The sequence below is a fragment of the Alligator mississippiensis genome, chromosome 5 (genome assembly GCF_030867095.1).
Source record: "Alligator mississippiensis isolate rAllMis1 chromosome 5, rAllMis1, whole genome shotgun sequence".
NCBI lineage: Eukaryota > Metazoa > Chordata > Crocodylia > Alligatoridae > Alligator > Alligator mississippiensis.
The window spans coordinates 138,272,499-138,288,604 of NC_081828.1; the positions used below are offsets into that span (position 1 = coordinate 138,272,499).

General features: G+C 44.9%; 2 protein-coding genes across 3 annotated transcripts in view; one reads left to right on the forward strand and one right to left on the reverse strand.

Annotated features, from left to right (window-relative positions):
• The window catches only part of ACAD11 (acyl-CoA dehydrogenase family member 11), a 70,910-nt gene extending 56,495 nt beyond the window's left edge, over nt 1-14,415 (forward strand). The window contains exons 14-20 of the mRNA XM_014602518.3: nt 752-818; nt 6,767-6,852; nt 7,372-7,443; nt 8,738-8,892; nt 10,541-10,657; nt 12,161-12,270; nt 13,607-14,415. Of these exons, the coding sequence (XP_014458004.1) occupies nt 752-818; nt 6,767-6,852; nt 7,372-7,443; nt 8,738-8,892; nt 10,541-10,657; nt 12,161-12,270; nt 13,607-13,721 (722 nt within the window). The 3' untranslated portion in view covers nt 13,722-14,415. The remainder of the gene's footprint in view (nt 1-751; nt 819-6,766; nt 6,853-7,371; nt 7,444-8,737; nt 8,893-10,540; nt 10,658-12,160; nt 12,271-13,606) is intronic.
• Nucleotides 14,416-15,201: 786 nt separating this feature from the next.
• DNAJC13 (DnaJ heat shock protein family (Hsp40) member C13) overlaps nt 15,202-16,106 on the reverse strand; it is an 82,248-nt gene continuing 81,343 nt past the window's right edge. For both annotated transcript variants that reach the window (XM_059728783.1, XM_059728782.1), the window contains one exon: nt 15,202-16,048. In XM_059728783.1, coding sequence (XP_059584766.1) covers nt 15,951-16,048 — 98 coding nt within the window. In that variant the 3' untranslated portion in view covers nt 15,202-15,950. The remainder of the gene's footprint in view (nt 16,049-16,106) is intronic.

Below are 16,106 nucleotides of genomic sequence, written 5' to 3' on the forward strand. Positions count from 1 at the left end.
AGAGTCTGCACATCAAATTCTGCCTTCAGTTAGACCATGAGTGGTAGCGCATCCTTTCCCCTGGGCTTTGCAGTGGGATTCCTTTAATTCTGATAATAGTTGCATAAAGCCTAGTAGAATCTAGTTAGTTCACTGTCCCATACTTATGTTGTCCTTATGGGACTTAAAAAGGATCACAAACCTCTTTTGGCACTGAAAGCTTAGGTCTCCAAACAATATTTAGGGAGCAGAGCCGGTCTGACAAATAAAGTGCCATTTTAATTAGGTTTTTTTTGTCTGTCGCTTAAAATAATCATTTTTGGATCTTTGAGTACAAAAGCATGTATGGGATAGTGCTGTGGGTGGCTATAGATTCTTTAGTTTTTGTGGCTTTAAAAAACTGCTTTCCAGAGGGCAGCTTCTGACCTTCATAAACAGTTTTTTATGTGGTTATTTGTTCAGCTTGTCAGGGAAGAGGAATTCATTTAGTTTCCTTTTCAAGCACTTCATTTTTTCTTTTTTTCCTAGGAACCAAAGTTGGGAGGTTTAGTTTGATAGTTCTTTCCCTAATCAGTTCCATATTTCATGTGAATGAAGAGGTTGCATACTTTCTTTTTCTTCTTGATAATCCAGAAATACCACAGGAAGTAAATCAAAGTCTTCTGGCTTTTTACACTACACCTACCCCCACACTAATAAATTACTCTATGAAACTTCAGTAATTCCCTGTTGTAAAGAACTTATCATATTTAAAGTATTTCTTGTGTTTTAGGGGCTGGAAACCCAAATTGCAAAGTTGCCATTGTGATGGCCAAAACCCCAAATTCTTCTGCATCCAGGTAAGAATTAAGTGGTTGAGACTTTTTTTTCAGGATCCACACAATTTTAAGGCTCCTCCTCACTTCTGCCCCCTCACCAAGAGGGGCCCCAGGTTTTGAACCAGCCAGATTACTTGCAGAGTGCTGGGATCATTTGTGATTGGAAGTCCTTAAGTTCAGGTTGGAGTAGACAGATATTTATGTCTGGGATGTTTTAGATAGAGTTGGTCCTGCCTTGAGCAGAGCTCGAGTAGATGAACTTCTAAGGTGCCTTCCAGCTCTATATGCCTATTATTCTAAAGAAGGAAGATCGATTGCCTAGATATTAATACCAGCAAAACTATATAGAGTTTGCAAGATCAGTCCAGATAAATATAGCTAAACTTCTACCAGGTAAATTTCTACTAAAATTATGGACAGAGCTCCCATTACCTCAAATGAGGCAGGATCAAGGTGCCAACACATATGGAAAAGTTAATTAAATGAGGGCTTTTAACATATCTTTCATGGCACCTGTTCAGGAAGCAACAGCATAGCATTTCTTTAATAAACCCAGCCATTTTTACTGCAAAATGTTATATGTATATGCACACAAGAGGGGAATAAAAAAATCAAGTAATCTATTTGGACAACATTTATTTTAAAACACCAATAAAGTCTTAAGTGGACTTACTCAAATGCTTAGGTTTTATACACTGCAGGCAGTCCCATTGAAGTCACACTACTCACAATGTGCAAACTTAATGAGCCAAATGAAAAATAAAATAAAACAACCTTAAAATTGAAGAGTCTTTGCAGGATCTGAGACCTGCATTGAAAATACCTTAACTCTTTCTATTTTATTACGGATGTGTCATAGATTATGTAGTTAATCGGTCTCATCGATCACACATAGCAGTGCTGGCATTTGGCCATTCTACATATTTTAACAGAGTAGCCTCGCCCATCAAGCTCTGAGATGCTGGACAACAGTGTATGAAAGAGATTAGAAAATGCAGTGACCAGCAGTAACCAGGGACTGGACTCAGTGACTAAAGAGGTCTCTTCCAGTTGTGTGCCCCAGTATTCAACAACAGATGTAAAACAGTGTAAAGAATGTAAAAGTTAGGATTCTTTTCTTAATGCAAAATAAAGATCACACCCTGCCTCTTATTTCATAGATTTCATAGACATTAGGGCTGGAAGGGACCTCGGAAGATCATCGAGTCCAGCCCCCTGCCCAAGGGGCAGGAAGTCAGCTGGGGTCATAGGATCCCAGCAAGATAAGCATCCAGTTTGCTCTTGAAGGTGTTCAATGTAAGCGCTTGAACCACCTCCGGTGGCAGGCTGTTCCAGACCTTGGGGGCTCGGACAGTAAAGAAATTCTTCCTTATGTCCAGCCAGAAACGGTCTTGTAGTAGTTTATGACCATTTGACCTAGTCGTCATCCTTTGGGGCGCTCTGGTGAACAAACGTTCCCCCAGATACTGGTGGTCACCCCTGATAAACTTATAGGTGGCCATCAGATCACCCCTGAGCCTGCGCTTTTCCAGGCTAAAGAGCCCCAGGGCTCTCAGCCTGTCATCGTAGGGTCTGCTTCCCTGACCTCTGATCATGCGCGTGACTCTTCTCTGGACTCTCTCAAGCTTCTCCACATCCTTTTTGAATTGTGGAGCCGAAAACTGGACGCAGTACTCAGCTGAGGCCTCACTAAGGCCGAGTACAAGGGGAGAATGACTTCCCGGGATTTGCTCGAGAAGCATCTATGGATGCAAGCCAGCGTTTTGGTCGCTATACTAGCCGCAGCATCGCATTGCAGGCTTATGTTCATCTTGTGGTCAATGATGACCCCCAAGTCTCTTTCTTCCATAGTGCTAGCCAACATAGCACTGCCGAGCCTATAAGGATGCTGCAGGTTTTTCTTCCCAAGGTGGAGAACCTTGCATTTATCGGCGTTGAACACCATCAGATTCTCGTCCGCCCACTTGCTGAGCCTGTCCAGGTCAGCTTGGATCACCCGCCTGTCTTCTGGTGTGGATGCTTTGCCCCAAAGTTTGGTGTCATTGGCGAACTTGGCCAGTCCGCTTCTGACTCCAGTGTCCACATCATTAATGAAGATGTTGAACAGTATGGGTCTAAGGACAGAGCATTGGGGGACCCCACTGGTCACAGGACACTATGATGAGTGACTTCCATCAATTACTACCCTCTGGGTCCGACCACGGAGCCAATTTTCCAGCCAGTGGATCGTGGAGGACCCAAGGCGACAATTGGCCAGTTTCTCCAAGAGGTGATCATGGGAAACCAGATCGAAGGCTTTTTTGAAGTCAAGATATATGACATCAATCTCTTCTCCCTTGTCCAGGTGATAGGTCACCTGGTCGTAGAAGGAAATGAGATTGGTCAAGCAAGACCTACCCACAACAAACCCGTGCTGGCTATTCCTTAAGATGTTGATGTCGGCCAGTCCATTAAGGATGGCCTCCTTAATAAACTTTTCTAAGATCTTCCCCAGGATAGAAGTCAGGCTGATGGGCCTATAGTTAGCCGGATCCACTTTCCTCCCTTTCTTGAAGATAGGCACCACATTGGCCTTCTTCCAGTCTTCGGGCACTACACCAGAGCGCCAAGAGTTTTCAAAGATCTGCGCTAGAGGCTGGGCTATGATGCTCGCCAGCTCCTTGAGTACCCTGGGGTGAAGATTGTCAGGGCCGGCTGACTTGAAGGTATCCAGCTTCTCAAGATGTTCCTTCAGAAAGTCAGCATTAATGGAGGGCAGGGGATCACCCTCACCCGGACTTCCCGGCCCTGTAGCGGGCATGGGCGTCCCATGGGGCTGATGAAAGACTGACGCAAAGTACCTATTTAATAGGTTGGCTTTTTCCTGGGCGTCAGTTGTCAGTTGCCCCATCTGGTTCAGCAGGGGTCCAGTGTTGCCCCTGCTTTTCCTCCGGCTCCTCACATATCTGAAAAAGGACTTTTTATTGTCCTTGATGCTCAGAGCTAGTTGGACAGCTAGTTTGATGCTCAGAGCTAGTTCAGTTGCAGCCTTAGCTTTCCTGGTCTGCTCCCTACAGGACCGGACCAGTGCAGAATAATCCTCCTTGGAGGTGACTCCCATCCTCCATCCTTTGTAGGCCTTTCTTTTTAGCCTCAGGAGGTCTGCTAGGTCCCTGGAGAGCCAGGGGGGCTGCTGTGCCCTCTTGCTGCCTTTCCTCCGAGATGGAATAGACATAGTTTGTGCGTTGAGGATCGCTCCCTTGAGGAGCAGCCACTCTTCTTGAACTCCCCTCTCCCTGGGGTCATGGTCCCTTAGGGTCTCACTGACAAGCCTCCTGAGCTTGTCAAAGTCGGCTTTCCTGAAATCAAGGACTTGCGTGTTGCTGACTGACTTGCCAGCTTTTCGGCGGATGGTGAAGGTGATCAGCTCGTGGTCGCTGTCACCCAGCTTCCCATCGATCACTAGGTCGCCGACAAGGTCATCCCCAGTAGCCAGTACCAGGTCGAGCAGCGCTTTGCCTCTCATTGGCCCATAGACTTCTTGAGTCAGGTAGAGGTCATCCACGCACAAGAGGAAGCTCTGCAACCGCTCAGATTTTGCTGAACGATCCTCCCACGAGATGTCCAGGTAATTGAAGTCACCCATGACAACCATGGTCCTGGAGCATGCCGCCTCAGCCAGTTCCCGGGCAAACTCCTGGTCAAACTCAGGACTTTGGGTGGAAGGTCTGCAGTAGACTTCCACCGTTGTGTGTTCTGTGCCGTGTTCCCTATGGATTTTAACCCAGAGGGTCTCCAGTCGTCCACCCTGGTCGCCAATATCGGCTTGCAGGGATGTGTAGCTTTCCTTAACATAGAGAGCTACACCCCCCCCCCCCCACCTTTTATCTGCACGATCCCTCCTGTACAGGGTATAGTCATCTATACCCGTGGTCCAGTCATGGGTGGAGTCCCACCAGGTCTCCGTTATCCCTATGACATCATAATTATTTGCATTGAGCAGGAGGATGCGCTCTTCCTGCTTATTCCCCAAGCTCCTGGCATTAGTGTACAGGCAGGCAAGTGTCCCCTGGGGGGCTCCTTCCTTGCCCACAGATTTTACCAGGGCTAGGGCAGGGGCGGGCTCCCTTAAGTGCCTTGACCCGCTGGCTTTGCAAGGATTGCTCAGCGGGCCAGCAGTGGCGGTAGTCCTCCCGTCCCGCAGCAGGCTTAGTTTAAAGCCTGGTGGAGCAGGTCAGCCAGTCTGGCTGAGAAGAGCCTCCTCCCTAGGGGAGAGAGGGGGAGGCCATCTCTTCCCAGCAGCTCGCTGCCTCTCTCGCCAAAGAGTGGGCTGTGATCATAAAAGCCAAAACCTTCCCGACGACACCAGCGCTGCAGTCTTTGGTTGACCACGTGGATCCTCCTCTCTCTTCTTGGCCCATAGCCTGAGACTGGGAAGATCGATGAGAACACCACCTGTGCCCCCAGACCCTTTAGCCCTGCTCCCAAATCCCTGTAGCGCCTCATGACCTGGCTGGGAGTGCTCTAAGCAGTGTCATTGGTGCCCACATGAATTAGGAGCATGGGATAGTGGTCTGTGGGTTTGAGCAGCTCTGGGATCCTCTCTGCAATGTCCCGGATGCGGGCCCCCAGGAAGCAGCAGACTTCCCGGGCTGGTGGTAGATTGGCCCCTCAGTCCCCCTCAGGAGGGAGTCTCCCACAACAAACACCTTACGTTTTGTCTTGGGGAGAGCAGGGGCGGGAGCTGCAGTTGGGCCCATGTTGCCTGTGGGGGCCGGCAACTCAGCAGGCTCTGCTGGGGCAGCAAGAGGTGCGTACCTGTTGCTCAGCTCTGGCTGGGCAGGGGCCTTGGTGCAGCGGGCCTTAGGCTCTGTCTGGCTGGACACAGCAGGAGGTTCCGGAGTCCTCCTTTGGCCTGGAGGGAGACTGTGATCTACCCTCCGCCTCTTGGGGGAGAAGGGCCTGGCAGTAGGAGTCTATCTCCTGCTCACAGTCCCTGATGGCACGCAGTCTCTGGACTGTGGCCTGGAGCTCCTCCAGCTGGCACGCCAGAGACCCCAAAGGGGAGCAGACCCCACAAGGGGAGGTCACCATGCTCCCAGGCCCCAGAGCCTGAAAAAGGGACAGGCAGCCCCCGCAGTCGAGAGCCAGGGGCTCCGTCTGGGTGGCAGTCTCTGAGGTGCCGGGGGGGGGGGGCCGCAGAGCCCGAGGGGACCCTCAGGGTGCGGCGCGTGCCCATCCGTGTCATGCCTCTGGGAGGTTGGCTGCGGCTGGGACCATCTACCCTGGGGGGTGCGCAGGCAGGGTCCTGGGCCCTCCTGTGCGAACTCCGCACTAACTCACGCGCCAGCAGAGAAGCGCGCCTGTTTGCGCAGCCTGTTCGCGTGGCTCCCTGGGGGGCTGGGCGAAGTAGGGGCCTAGGCAGGGCTTGACCCAGCCCGGCTCCACTCAGCCGCCTCCTCCCACTCACTAAGGGGTTAGCCCCCTCTCTCCACGGGCCCCGCTTACCTCTGGCTGTGCTGGGGGTCGGCGGGGGGCTCCGCAGCTGCTGGAGGGTTTCTGGGGGGCTTCGGGGGAGCGGGGGCACAGCAGGCTTTCACCCGCGCGTCTCTCGCTGCTTCCGAGCCTAACTGAACTAACTTTAGATAGAGTAAGTGGTTGATCTGATTCAAGATGCAAGGGAGGAAGGATGGTATTTTAGGACCAGCAGTGGCTCTTTAAAGGCAGAGACTGTAAAGATGTGAAAGGAATATATTTGCAGCAACACATGCCTTGGATTCCATTGCATTCTGCCTTTGGTAGCATGTCATTTGAAGCACACACGCAACTTTAAGTATGCAGATACAATCATTGAAGTCAAGGACAGTGCTCATGGTCTTGAAACTCTGCACATACTTCAGTATTTGGTTGACCTAGGGCTATAGCATGTTCTTTTTTAACATTTAAAATTGCCATCACGATTCATCATGTTTTACTTTTGTTTTGATCAGGTACAAACAGCACAGTATGATCATAGTTCCACTGGACACGCCAGGAATGAAGCTTATTAGACCTCTCTCTGTGTTTGGCTACATGGGTGAGGAGAAAGTAGTAGTATTCATCCATATTTGCTGCCTTATTAACACAGCAGGAATCTTAGGAGTCATATCATGAGCCACTGGTGCTTCCTGAGTCGGGAGGGCACTTGTCCCCCCTGACTGGGGGGGGAGGTGGCCTGTGGCCAGTCCTGCAGGCTGGGGGGAGGGTCCCCCTGCGGCAGCTAATCCTGCCAGCCTGCAACTGGCAGAGGCGCGCTGCTGGCACTTCCAGGTCAGTGGGATCGGCATCTCCTGGCGCACTTCCCAGCCTACACTCTCATGGGGGCACCAGCACTCTTGCCTGCCCCCCCCACCCAGGAATGGTGGCTGACAGAGGGTGCACGTGCCCCCCATGCATGCCCTATGTGTCGCACTGAGTCATGCTGTTAATCATTACGTACTACCTGGACACCTAAAATACCTATCTAAAATTAGAACAGGTACTGAATGTCTAATTTGTGCATGTTGGCAAACTCTTCTTATATACTGACATTTGATTTGTTTTTGTTTACCTCTAGATCATATTCATGGCGGACATTTTGAGATACATTTTAACAATGTTCGAGTACCTGTTTCTAATATAATATTAGGTGAGCTTCCTTGCTAAATGTCAAGTGACTTTGAAAGTCACCGTCATGGTGCTAACTTTAAGAAATGGTGTCTTTTTAAAAAACTGTCCAACTTACACTAAATAACCCTTATAGAGCTCTGAGGGTAAGGAATATACATGATTATTGTTCTACATTTTCAAGACAGTGTTTCCATCAGTAGTCTTTTGGAGATAAGTTTATTCTTGAAATTAGTGTCGACTAGCTGATTGTGGCCAGGTCTGTATTTCTTTGCTTCAGAGCACACCCAACAATTGGGTTCCTCTCTCTCTGCAGCAAAGTACCAACCAGTTACGTTTAATCTATTTTAGCTCCCTGATCTTTGTTCAGCCATGAAAATATCTCAAAGCAACTGGATAAAAATTGATCTGTCCCCATGCCACAGCTGCAAATGCTACATGATACCACTTGAAGAGTTTTATTTGCTGGGGCTTTTAAGGTATTTTAAGAGTTAAGGTACTTTTAAGTAAATGGGGCAGCTATACCAGTGGAGCCAAAATTCTTTCTACATCATGGCAGGCCGAAGCAAAACAAACCCCAGTGGAGCGCTTTCCCACAAAAATGGGATCTCCTTTCTTCGTTCCTTCTGACCATTAAAACACCAGCTTTGCCTCAGCATCATTTGATACAGAATTCTTACATAGTCTGCAGCCATGCCACAAGGAATGCAACCAGTTTCTTCAGGACTGGGATGTAGCCATATTGAGTAAGCCAGCAACCAGTGCTACTTACCCCTTTGCAACCTGGGAGAAGATCTTTTTTGTCCCTTTGGCTTACTCCAACCTTCCTTTCTGGGTAAATCCCAAGATGTACAAAGTTTTTCCTCCCCAGCAGTGATCTTCCAAAAGAGTCTTACTGATTTGGAGCCTTATGAATCACTTCATGTCTGATCTTTAAATCTAACTTCCATCAGTTTTACTCTGGAAGCTACAAATCAAAGAAAAAAAATCCCAACCCCTGAAATATGTTTAAAATAAGATTGGTAAAATATTTGGGAAGTAACCAAGTAAATCAAAATCTGCTTAATGAGCCCCTTGAACCTAAACAGTACTAGCAGAAACTAATATAAGCATATGTCTTTTTTGTTTTGTTTTTAACATCTATGCAGCGATTAATAATTAAAAACACTACAGATCAATTCTGTAACCAGACTCATCTGTAAAAAGGCCTTTAGACAGTATTTGCAATCTAAATATTAACTTTCTTCAGTAGCCTCTTGAAGTATTAAAATGAGTTCAGTCTGAGCATTTGTTTCCCACCTCTCTCCCCCGCCCAGGTGAGGGAAGAGGGTTTGAGATTGCTCAAGGTCGGCTGGGACCAGGCCGGATACATCACTGCATGAGATCAATAGGTACAGCTGAATCTGCCTTAGAAATAATGTGCGAACGTGCAGCACAGAGAGCAACCTTTGGGAAGAAGCTGTACCAGCATGTAAGCACGCTTCCTCATTGTCTAGTTCATGTACAGATTATGAGCACCTCTTTGCTTAGCTCAGGAAAAACCTGGAGATTGTAATACTCACTGTAACAGCTGCTGCAGGTATTATTCCCTAACCTTCAATTCCCATGGACTCTGGAGACCTTAGGGCCATGTTTTCAGACACTGACCTTCACTTCTGCAGGCACCAATATTGCGTGTTTCATTTTGTGCACTCTTTTTACCATCTGGCTGTGTCTGTTCCTAATTTGTAGGGCTATTCAGGGACTTGGGTATCTATATGACCTTAAAATTAATCCTCATAATCATTTACACTTGCAAAAATGTAGGCCTGCTTGAGCATGGTCTTACTTGGGTGCAGCATCCAAGCATTCCTTTTCCTGAGGGGAATTGCCAATTTTGGCATGGCTTTAAATTGGTTAAATTAAATTTGGTTTCTGGTAAGCGTTGAGAACTCCCACAAATTGTCTCAGACATCAAGTGTTCCTAGCAGTCAGCCAGGCAAAAGAAACATCTGTTTTTTCTTACAGTAAAGGGGGTGGGAAGAAGGAAGCCAAATTAGTGTTTGGAACAGGTTACAAAGAAGCTTTGTACAGAATAAAATATAAGTGGAAGTATATCACACGTTCCAGTTAAACAAAAAAAGCTTGGAATTATGGCTTTAAAAGAGGTAAACCAGGGACTGTAAAGTAAGGCAAAATTAGACTGAAAATTATAAACAAGATCATAGGATATATTTATTGGGCTGGCTTCACTATTTTCACTGAAACTAAAGTGGCTGATTTATATTAATGGACATTTTGGCCTTCTGTATTGTAAAAGATGCAAAATTGAATCCCAAGTTTGTGAATGGCCCAAAAATGTTTATCCCCGACAGGCAGCTTCACCCAAGATAAACGGTTTTAAAATAGCAGAGGACTGCTAGAAAGATTTTAAGTTACTACAAACCTATTGATTTAAGCATCTGGACAGCTTTGAGTACAATACATTTAATAATGCATCAACATAACTAACACAGGAGCAAGTGCCCCAGACACCAAAGCACAACTCTTTCCTAGGTGGTTAGGAAACTAGTAATACCAGTTGGAGAGCACCGAACTAAAGGAAATCAATCCCAGTACGTCATGGAGCAACTTGACAGAGAGGTGGTCTTGAGTGGGCAGTAAGATGTGCAAGTTGGGAGAGGTGGGCAACAGAAGTGGGGCCCAAAAGAACAGGAAGACTGAATAGCAGCCAAAGGAGCAAGAGCCAAGGAAAGAGCAGCATGTTGGTTCGTTTCTCTCTCTTCAAAGACTAGTCGAAGCAGAACCTTGGCAGGCTACATAGGAAGCTTGAAGGTACACAACAGAGCCTCTGTTCACTGGGGTCTGGGCAACACTTGGGGAGACAAACTTATACGTTGACAATGTTTTTGTCTGTCTGGTTTCAGTTTGGAGTTCTCACTTAAAGACAGGCATGCTAAAAGCAATGGCCTAATTTTTGGAAGGGCTGAACAACCTCTCCCATAAATTTGGGAACCTGGTTTTGAAAGCTTTCTCCTGTGGCTAGTATCATAGCCAAGAAATTATCATAACTGAGTTATTCTGGAGATCCAGAAGTTGTTTGTTTCACACTTGCTTTTCATCACGTTCTGTCTCTGAAGGAAGTTGTTGCACACTGGATTGCAGAAAGCCGCATTGCTATCGAGCAGGCCCGACTGCTTACCCTGAAAGCAGCCAGCAGCATAGACACGGTGGGCAACACAGAAGCCAGGAAAGAGGTAACTTATGGCCCTTGGAGTAGGGAGGAAGTGGGAGGCAGGGGCAAGCAACCAAGCAATGCTCTCAAGAATTTCTCATTGTGGGAATGGAGGTTGATCTTTCAATTGAATACTTAACCAAAACTAGTCTGCTGATCAACACTTTCACCATATTAACCAAAAGTGCTTTTCCTTTTTTCACTTGTCAAATTTCCTTAATTTTGAAAAATACCTTAATTACTTCTGGTATTTCTTTATTTAAATCACTGATTTGTCTTAAATAGAAGGCATTATTTTTCCAAGCAGGGGGTGGGAGGCTTGAGTCTGAAGAGGTTGAGAATCACCAACCTACATCAATTCTGTGGGCCCCAGTCTCCTTCCAGTTACAACAGCATGAAATCAGTGGCATCACTGTTTATGGATTAGACACTGCACTGTGAGCATGGCTTCTTCGGTCTTTCCCTGCAACTTCAGATACATCAAGGAAACAAACAGCCAGGCTTAGCAAAAAAAAAAATGCAGTTGCATTACTGCTTTAAGGCATGAAGCCACTTGTCTTGGCACAAGATGACAACATTTCTGTAACATCTATAACTAGAAAAGGCCACTAGAGGAGAGAGTATGGTACTAACCAGCAAGTAGGATAGTCCCCACGATCACACAGCCATCAAGAAGCATAAGACCTGCTTCTCAAACTAGTTCTGACCCTGTCCTTTCTTCTACTCATAGTTTTGGTTACTATTATTAATTTCTTTTGTAACAGTTCAGACACCTTGATCATTGTTGGTCATTGTATTGATGACATGGAGCTCTCAATTCTGTGCCAAAAAGATTAGGATTAAGGATTATACTTGGCTGATTTAAGAGCGAATCACAGAACCTTAATCTGGGACACTTTTGTGCATACAGTTAATTTGCATTCATTCTGTTCAGGGGCTAAGGGTACTCTCAAGTCTTTTTGCATCAGGACCTAATGACACATTGATTCAAATACAGGCAACCCTTGCTTAATGCTGCTTTGCTTAGCACTATTTTGCTATAAAATTGATATTTAAAATTGATACCCGATTTCACTTAGCACTCAGTGGGTTTCATTACAACACTCACTGTCTCCATCCTGGGTCATTAAAAACAATTGTGGTTATCAGATACTTTTGGTTTCACTTAACACTTATTTCACATAACGCCGTTTTTCAGGAACCAATTGAGAGAGAGTGCTAAGCAGGGGTTCCCCGTATGGTTCATATTTGATGACCCAGTGGTCTCTTCCAATTCCCAAATGCAGCTTACAGCACTGCTGTCAAAACTAAGTGTGTACAACACCTACCCACTGAGGTTTTTCCTGAAAAGTCAGTGTTAAGTCCCCTTAAACATACAGTTCAGCTCTTGGATTTGGTTCTGTGAAAGACGTAGGAAAAGTGGTATGAAATTGCTGCATATCCTGTCCTCCTAGTGGTTAGAAAGAAAACAAGCCCTTCTACAATGCCTAGTTGACAATCTACCATTTCTTTTTAAAAAAAACAGATAGCCATGATCAAAGTGGCTGCACCAAGAGCAGTCCTTAAAGTAGTGGATTATGCAATCCAAGTCTGTGGAGGAGCCGGAGTTTCCCAGGATTTTCCTTTGGCTCATATGTGAGTAGAATTTTTACCCAAGAGTACCTGCATTTCTACTTTCTAGGGAAGCTGCTTTGAGTGATCAGAGCTTCAGGTGGTCTTGACCTGAATTTTGCCATGACAGACTCTTACAGCCCCAGTAATAAAAATCTGTCCTCAGATGCAGCATCGTGATCCAAATCCAACTTCAATAAGCACAGCATTTTCTACATGATCTCATATTTAAGTGTTTGTTGATAAAGGTTATGGAGAACCATTATGAATATTGGCCTGAACTCCACAGACTAAGCTAGTTCTGGTATCAGTATCAGTCTGGCCAAATTTGCAGTTCTTAGCTAAGCAGCAGGGTATACTATGCTTAGGTTAAGCATCACATTAGCATAGCCAGACTGCTTGCAGGACTTGAGCCATCTTAGTTGTGGTATGCCATGTTGAGGCATTTTTGCACAAATATTAATCAGATTTTGCACTAAAACCTTCCCCCAAGACAACCTCAGTGTTGGCTCCTTGCTTGACCCCAAGTATCTTACCAGTGATGCTCAACCAGGGTGCTCCAGCACCCTGGGATATATTGGGATACTATCAAAGGTGCCATGCAGTGCTAGCACTCTTAAGTGCACAAATACCATTCACAAAGGAAACCCAGAAAGTTCCAATAAGAACCTAGTGTTATAAATAGTTGGACCTGTTGCAAATTTTGAGTTCTTTGCAATAGAAGAATTGCTGTTGTGTTTGCTCACATTTTGACTACAGAAACAAAAAGAGTTGGCACTTTTTCCAAGGGGTGCCTGGAGTCTAGGCTGAGAACCACTGATCTACAATCAGTGCTGTGTGTTCCCATCTTCTCCCCATTACAACAGCATAAACTCAAGGGCAGCACCGACTAGGGATTAAACACTACACTGGGAGCCTGCATTACTGGCTTTGAGGTATGAAGCCACTTGTCTTGGCACAGGAAGACATTTCTGTAATACGCCAGTAACCAGCAAAGGCCTTCAGGAGGGAAAATGGTACTAGTCAGCAAGTACCACGCAGCCAAAAGCCACAAGGCTTGCTTCCCAAACTTTCCCTGTGAGATCTCTATCTGTACAAAGGCTTCCATTTCAGACAGCCAGATTCAGATAGGATAGTACTATTTTCACCTGAATAGCTGCATGTACTAAGGATTAGTTCCAAGGCCAGCATTGCTCACTAAAACAACCGTCATTGTTTAAATGAGTTGTATGGTTTCATGTATTAAAGCAAGCAAACAATCTATTGCAAAATGGCAAAGATTTTCCACTTCTCTGGTGTCAGACTGTCTTGACACTAGCAGGCTATAGAGCCCACCACTGACTGAGATCTTCTTGTTCAGGTTTGCCCTTACTCGGACCCTGCGAATAGCCGATGGGCCTGATGAAGTTCACCTCTCAACAATTGCAAAACTGGAACTACAAGACCAAGCTAAGAAGCTGACTGCAAAAATGTAGTGTTTAAGAGTCATCCTGCGTACAGGTTCACATTGCATCTGCTTTAATAAGAACCAAGTTTAATCCTCTGAATACGAGACCTTTCCCCTGAATTACAAGGAATAGTAGAGGGAACGATGAAGGTAGCTCAACTTAGTTACCCATATTTGATTTTCTGACTGGGTGGCTTAATTTGGATTCTGCTTAAACACTGCTTCTCAGGAAAGAGTTGCTAGAATACCAGCTTAAGCTGCTGAGGCAGTGACTTAAGGAAGGTTATTTTGGAGTCTTTCCTTGGTCTTACACCAGCATATTCCTTGATCAGTTTTGCTACAGGTGCCTGGAGAAGAATGAAGTGATCATCATCTGTCTATAATCACAAATAAAGTGCCTTTAAAAAAAAACAAGCCAATTACCTCCATGAATGCAAGATGAAGGAGGTTTAGTACCAGGAAGCTTGGTTTTAGTTTCCACCCATCGCATGTACCTGTATGGTGAGCAACTCCTGCACTCTCCCTCCCCGCAAACTGTGTAGCTGTTTCATACTTTAAAAACCATATACCTTCTAATCTCAATCCTCATTTTTTTAGAATGTGTTGATGATCCAAATTCATGTTCAGTTATGCTCAAAAAGTATACATGTAAATACACCTATGCTAAATCATGTTAAAGTGAAAAAACTTTCTAAATAAACTGTTGCATTTTTCAAATATGATCAATTTGAGTCTCATCAGAAAAGGGAAGATATGGATATTTGCAATGACGACAAAGCATTCTAATCCAGGATTTGTTCATTATAGTTCTTTTTAAATAGCTTGGTATTTTGCCCCCTCCCCCCATGGAAAGTAAAGAAAAACAGACTCCTGCTACATTCTAGTACCAAGTCAAAAAGTTGTTATCCGATCATGAGACACTTAGTTCAGGTAGAGATGTTTGCCTACAGGGAAAGAGCAGTGGCATTAGCTTCCAGCCTCCCATACAATAATGCTCCATAGCAGAATAGTTGTTAGGGTACCAGGTACACTTTACAACTACTTCCTGTGAATGTTTCCCACGCTCCTGCACCTCTATTAGAGATATTAAAATTGTGCCTTCTCTATAGCCAGCAGACAGGCTTTTGAAAGCTTCCTGGTTTGTCCAGTTCTGTGGTAGTATAGTAGTGCCATTTACTCAAGGTGCTCCAATGAACACCTGTTTTCATACAACTCCTCCCAATTCTTTTCTGTGAAATATTAACAGAAATAGCATTCCATTATCACCCAGGGCTGTAATCACTGCCAACTTATGATGCAACTGTAGTCAACTCTGGAATTTGACATTTAAAAAGTTGCTTCGGTGTCTATGGTGCAGGGATTGTTTTGAATGCACTTAACATCTTTGTTGCCTTTACATGGGTGCATTCTGGTCTCAGAATGCACCCTCTGTTTACATGCTAGACCTCCAAGCTTTTCCCTTACATGGGATTTCAAAAGAAAAAAAATCCATTAAAAGAACAGCTGTGTCTCATTAACAAGGCTCTTTTCCCTTTATTTTAAAATGTTATGTACATATGATCTGTATAATGTACATTCAATATAGAAAGTTTTTATATACTGGATACTGTATAGAACATTTCACAATTACACTAGGTTCTTACATAACTTGTTGACTTTTTTTGTTTCATTTTTTGCTGAAGCTTTTTCAATTTGGTAAAGCCAGTTATACATATAAACAAACATCTACTGCTGTTTGATTTCAGGAAGATCATGTTAATCATTAAGGACATCAGTGAACCAGTGCAGGGACAAACCCCCGAGTAAGTCAAGTTCAATAGAGAAGTCATGTCAGACTTGGGGCAGAAGAAAAAAGTGTCCTTCAAGTGGGGATGGTGGGGTCCAAGTAAGATTTAGCCCAATTCCTCTAGACTGTAGTTCAACTCCAGTCATGCTAATTCATAAAGTATAAAAAACTAGGAAAGTTTGATTCACAGTCTTGTAAACAAATATAAAGGAACAAAAATGTGCTTATGTACAACAAGAAAAAAAAATTCTTGTGTACCCATTTCAGCTGATCCACAGAGTGCTTTCTTCTTATGCAACAGAATCACCCATTTTTTTTCCTAAAAAAAAAAATTCATACAAAAGAATAACACTGTCATGAAACAAATCGGAGGCAGCAAAATTCATTTCAATGGAGGAGATGGAGGAATGTGTTATTCCTCATCACTGGCCATTCTGCCTTTATGCATCATTCATGGGTATTTCAGATCCCTTAGCTGGCATCTCCCACTTCATGGTCTACTGGGGGTGGTACACTGGGTATTACAGGTGACGTTGTCCCTGCAGTAAGGTAACCAGCAACTCCAGGGCCTGGCAGAATAAAGACAGATAGCAATAGTTAGTTTTGATCAAAATATCAAATAGCAGT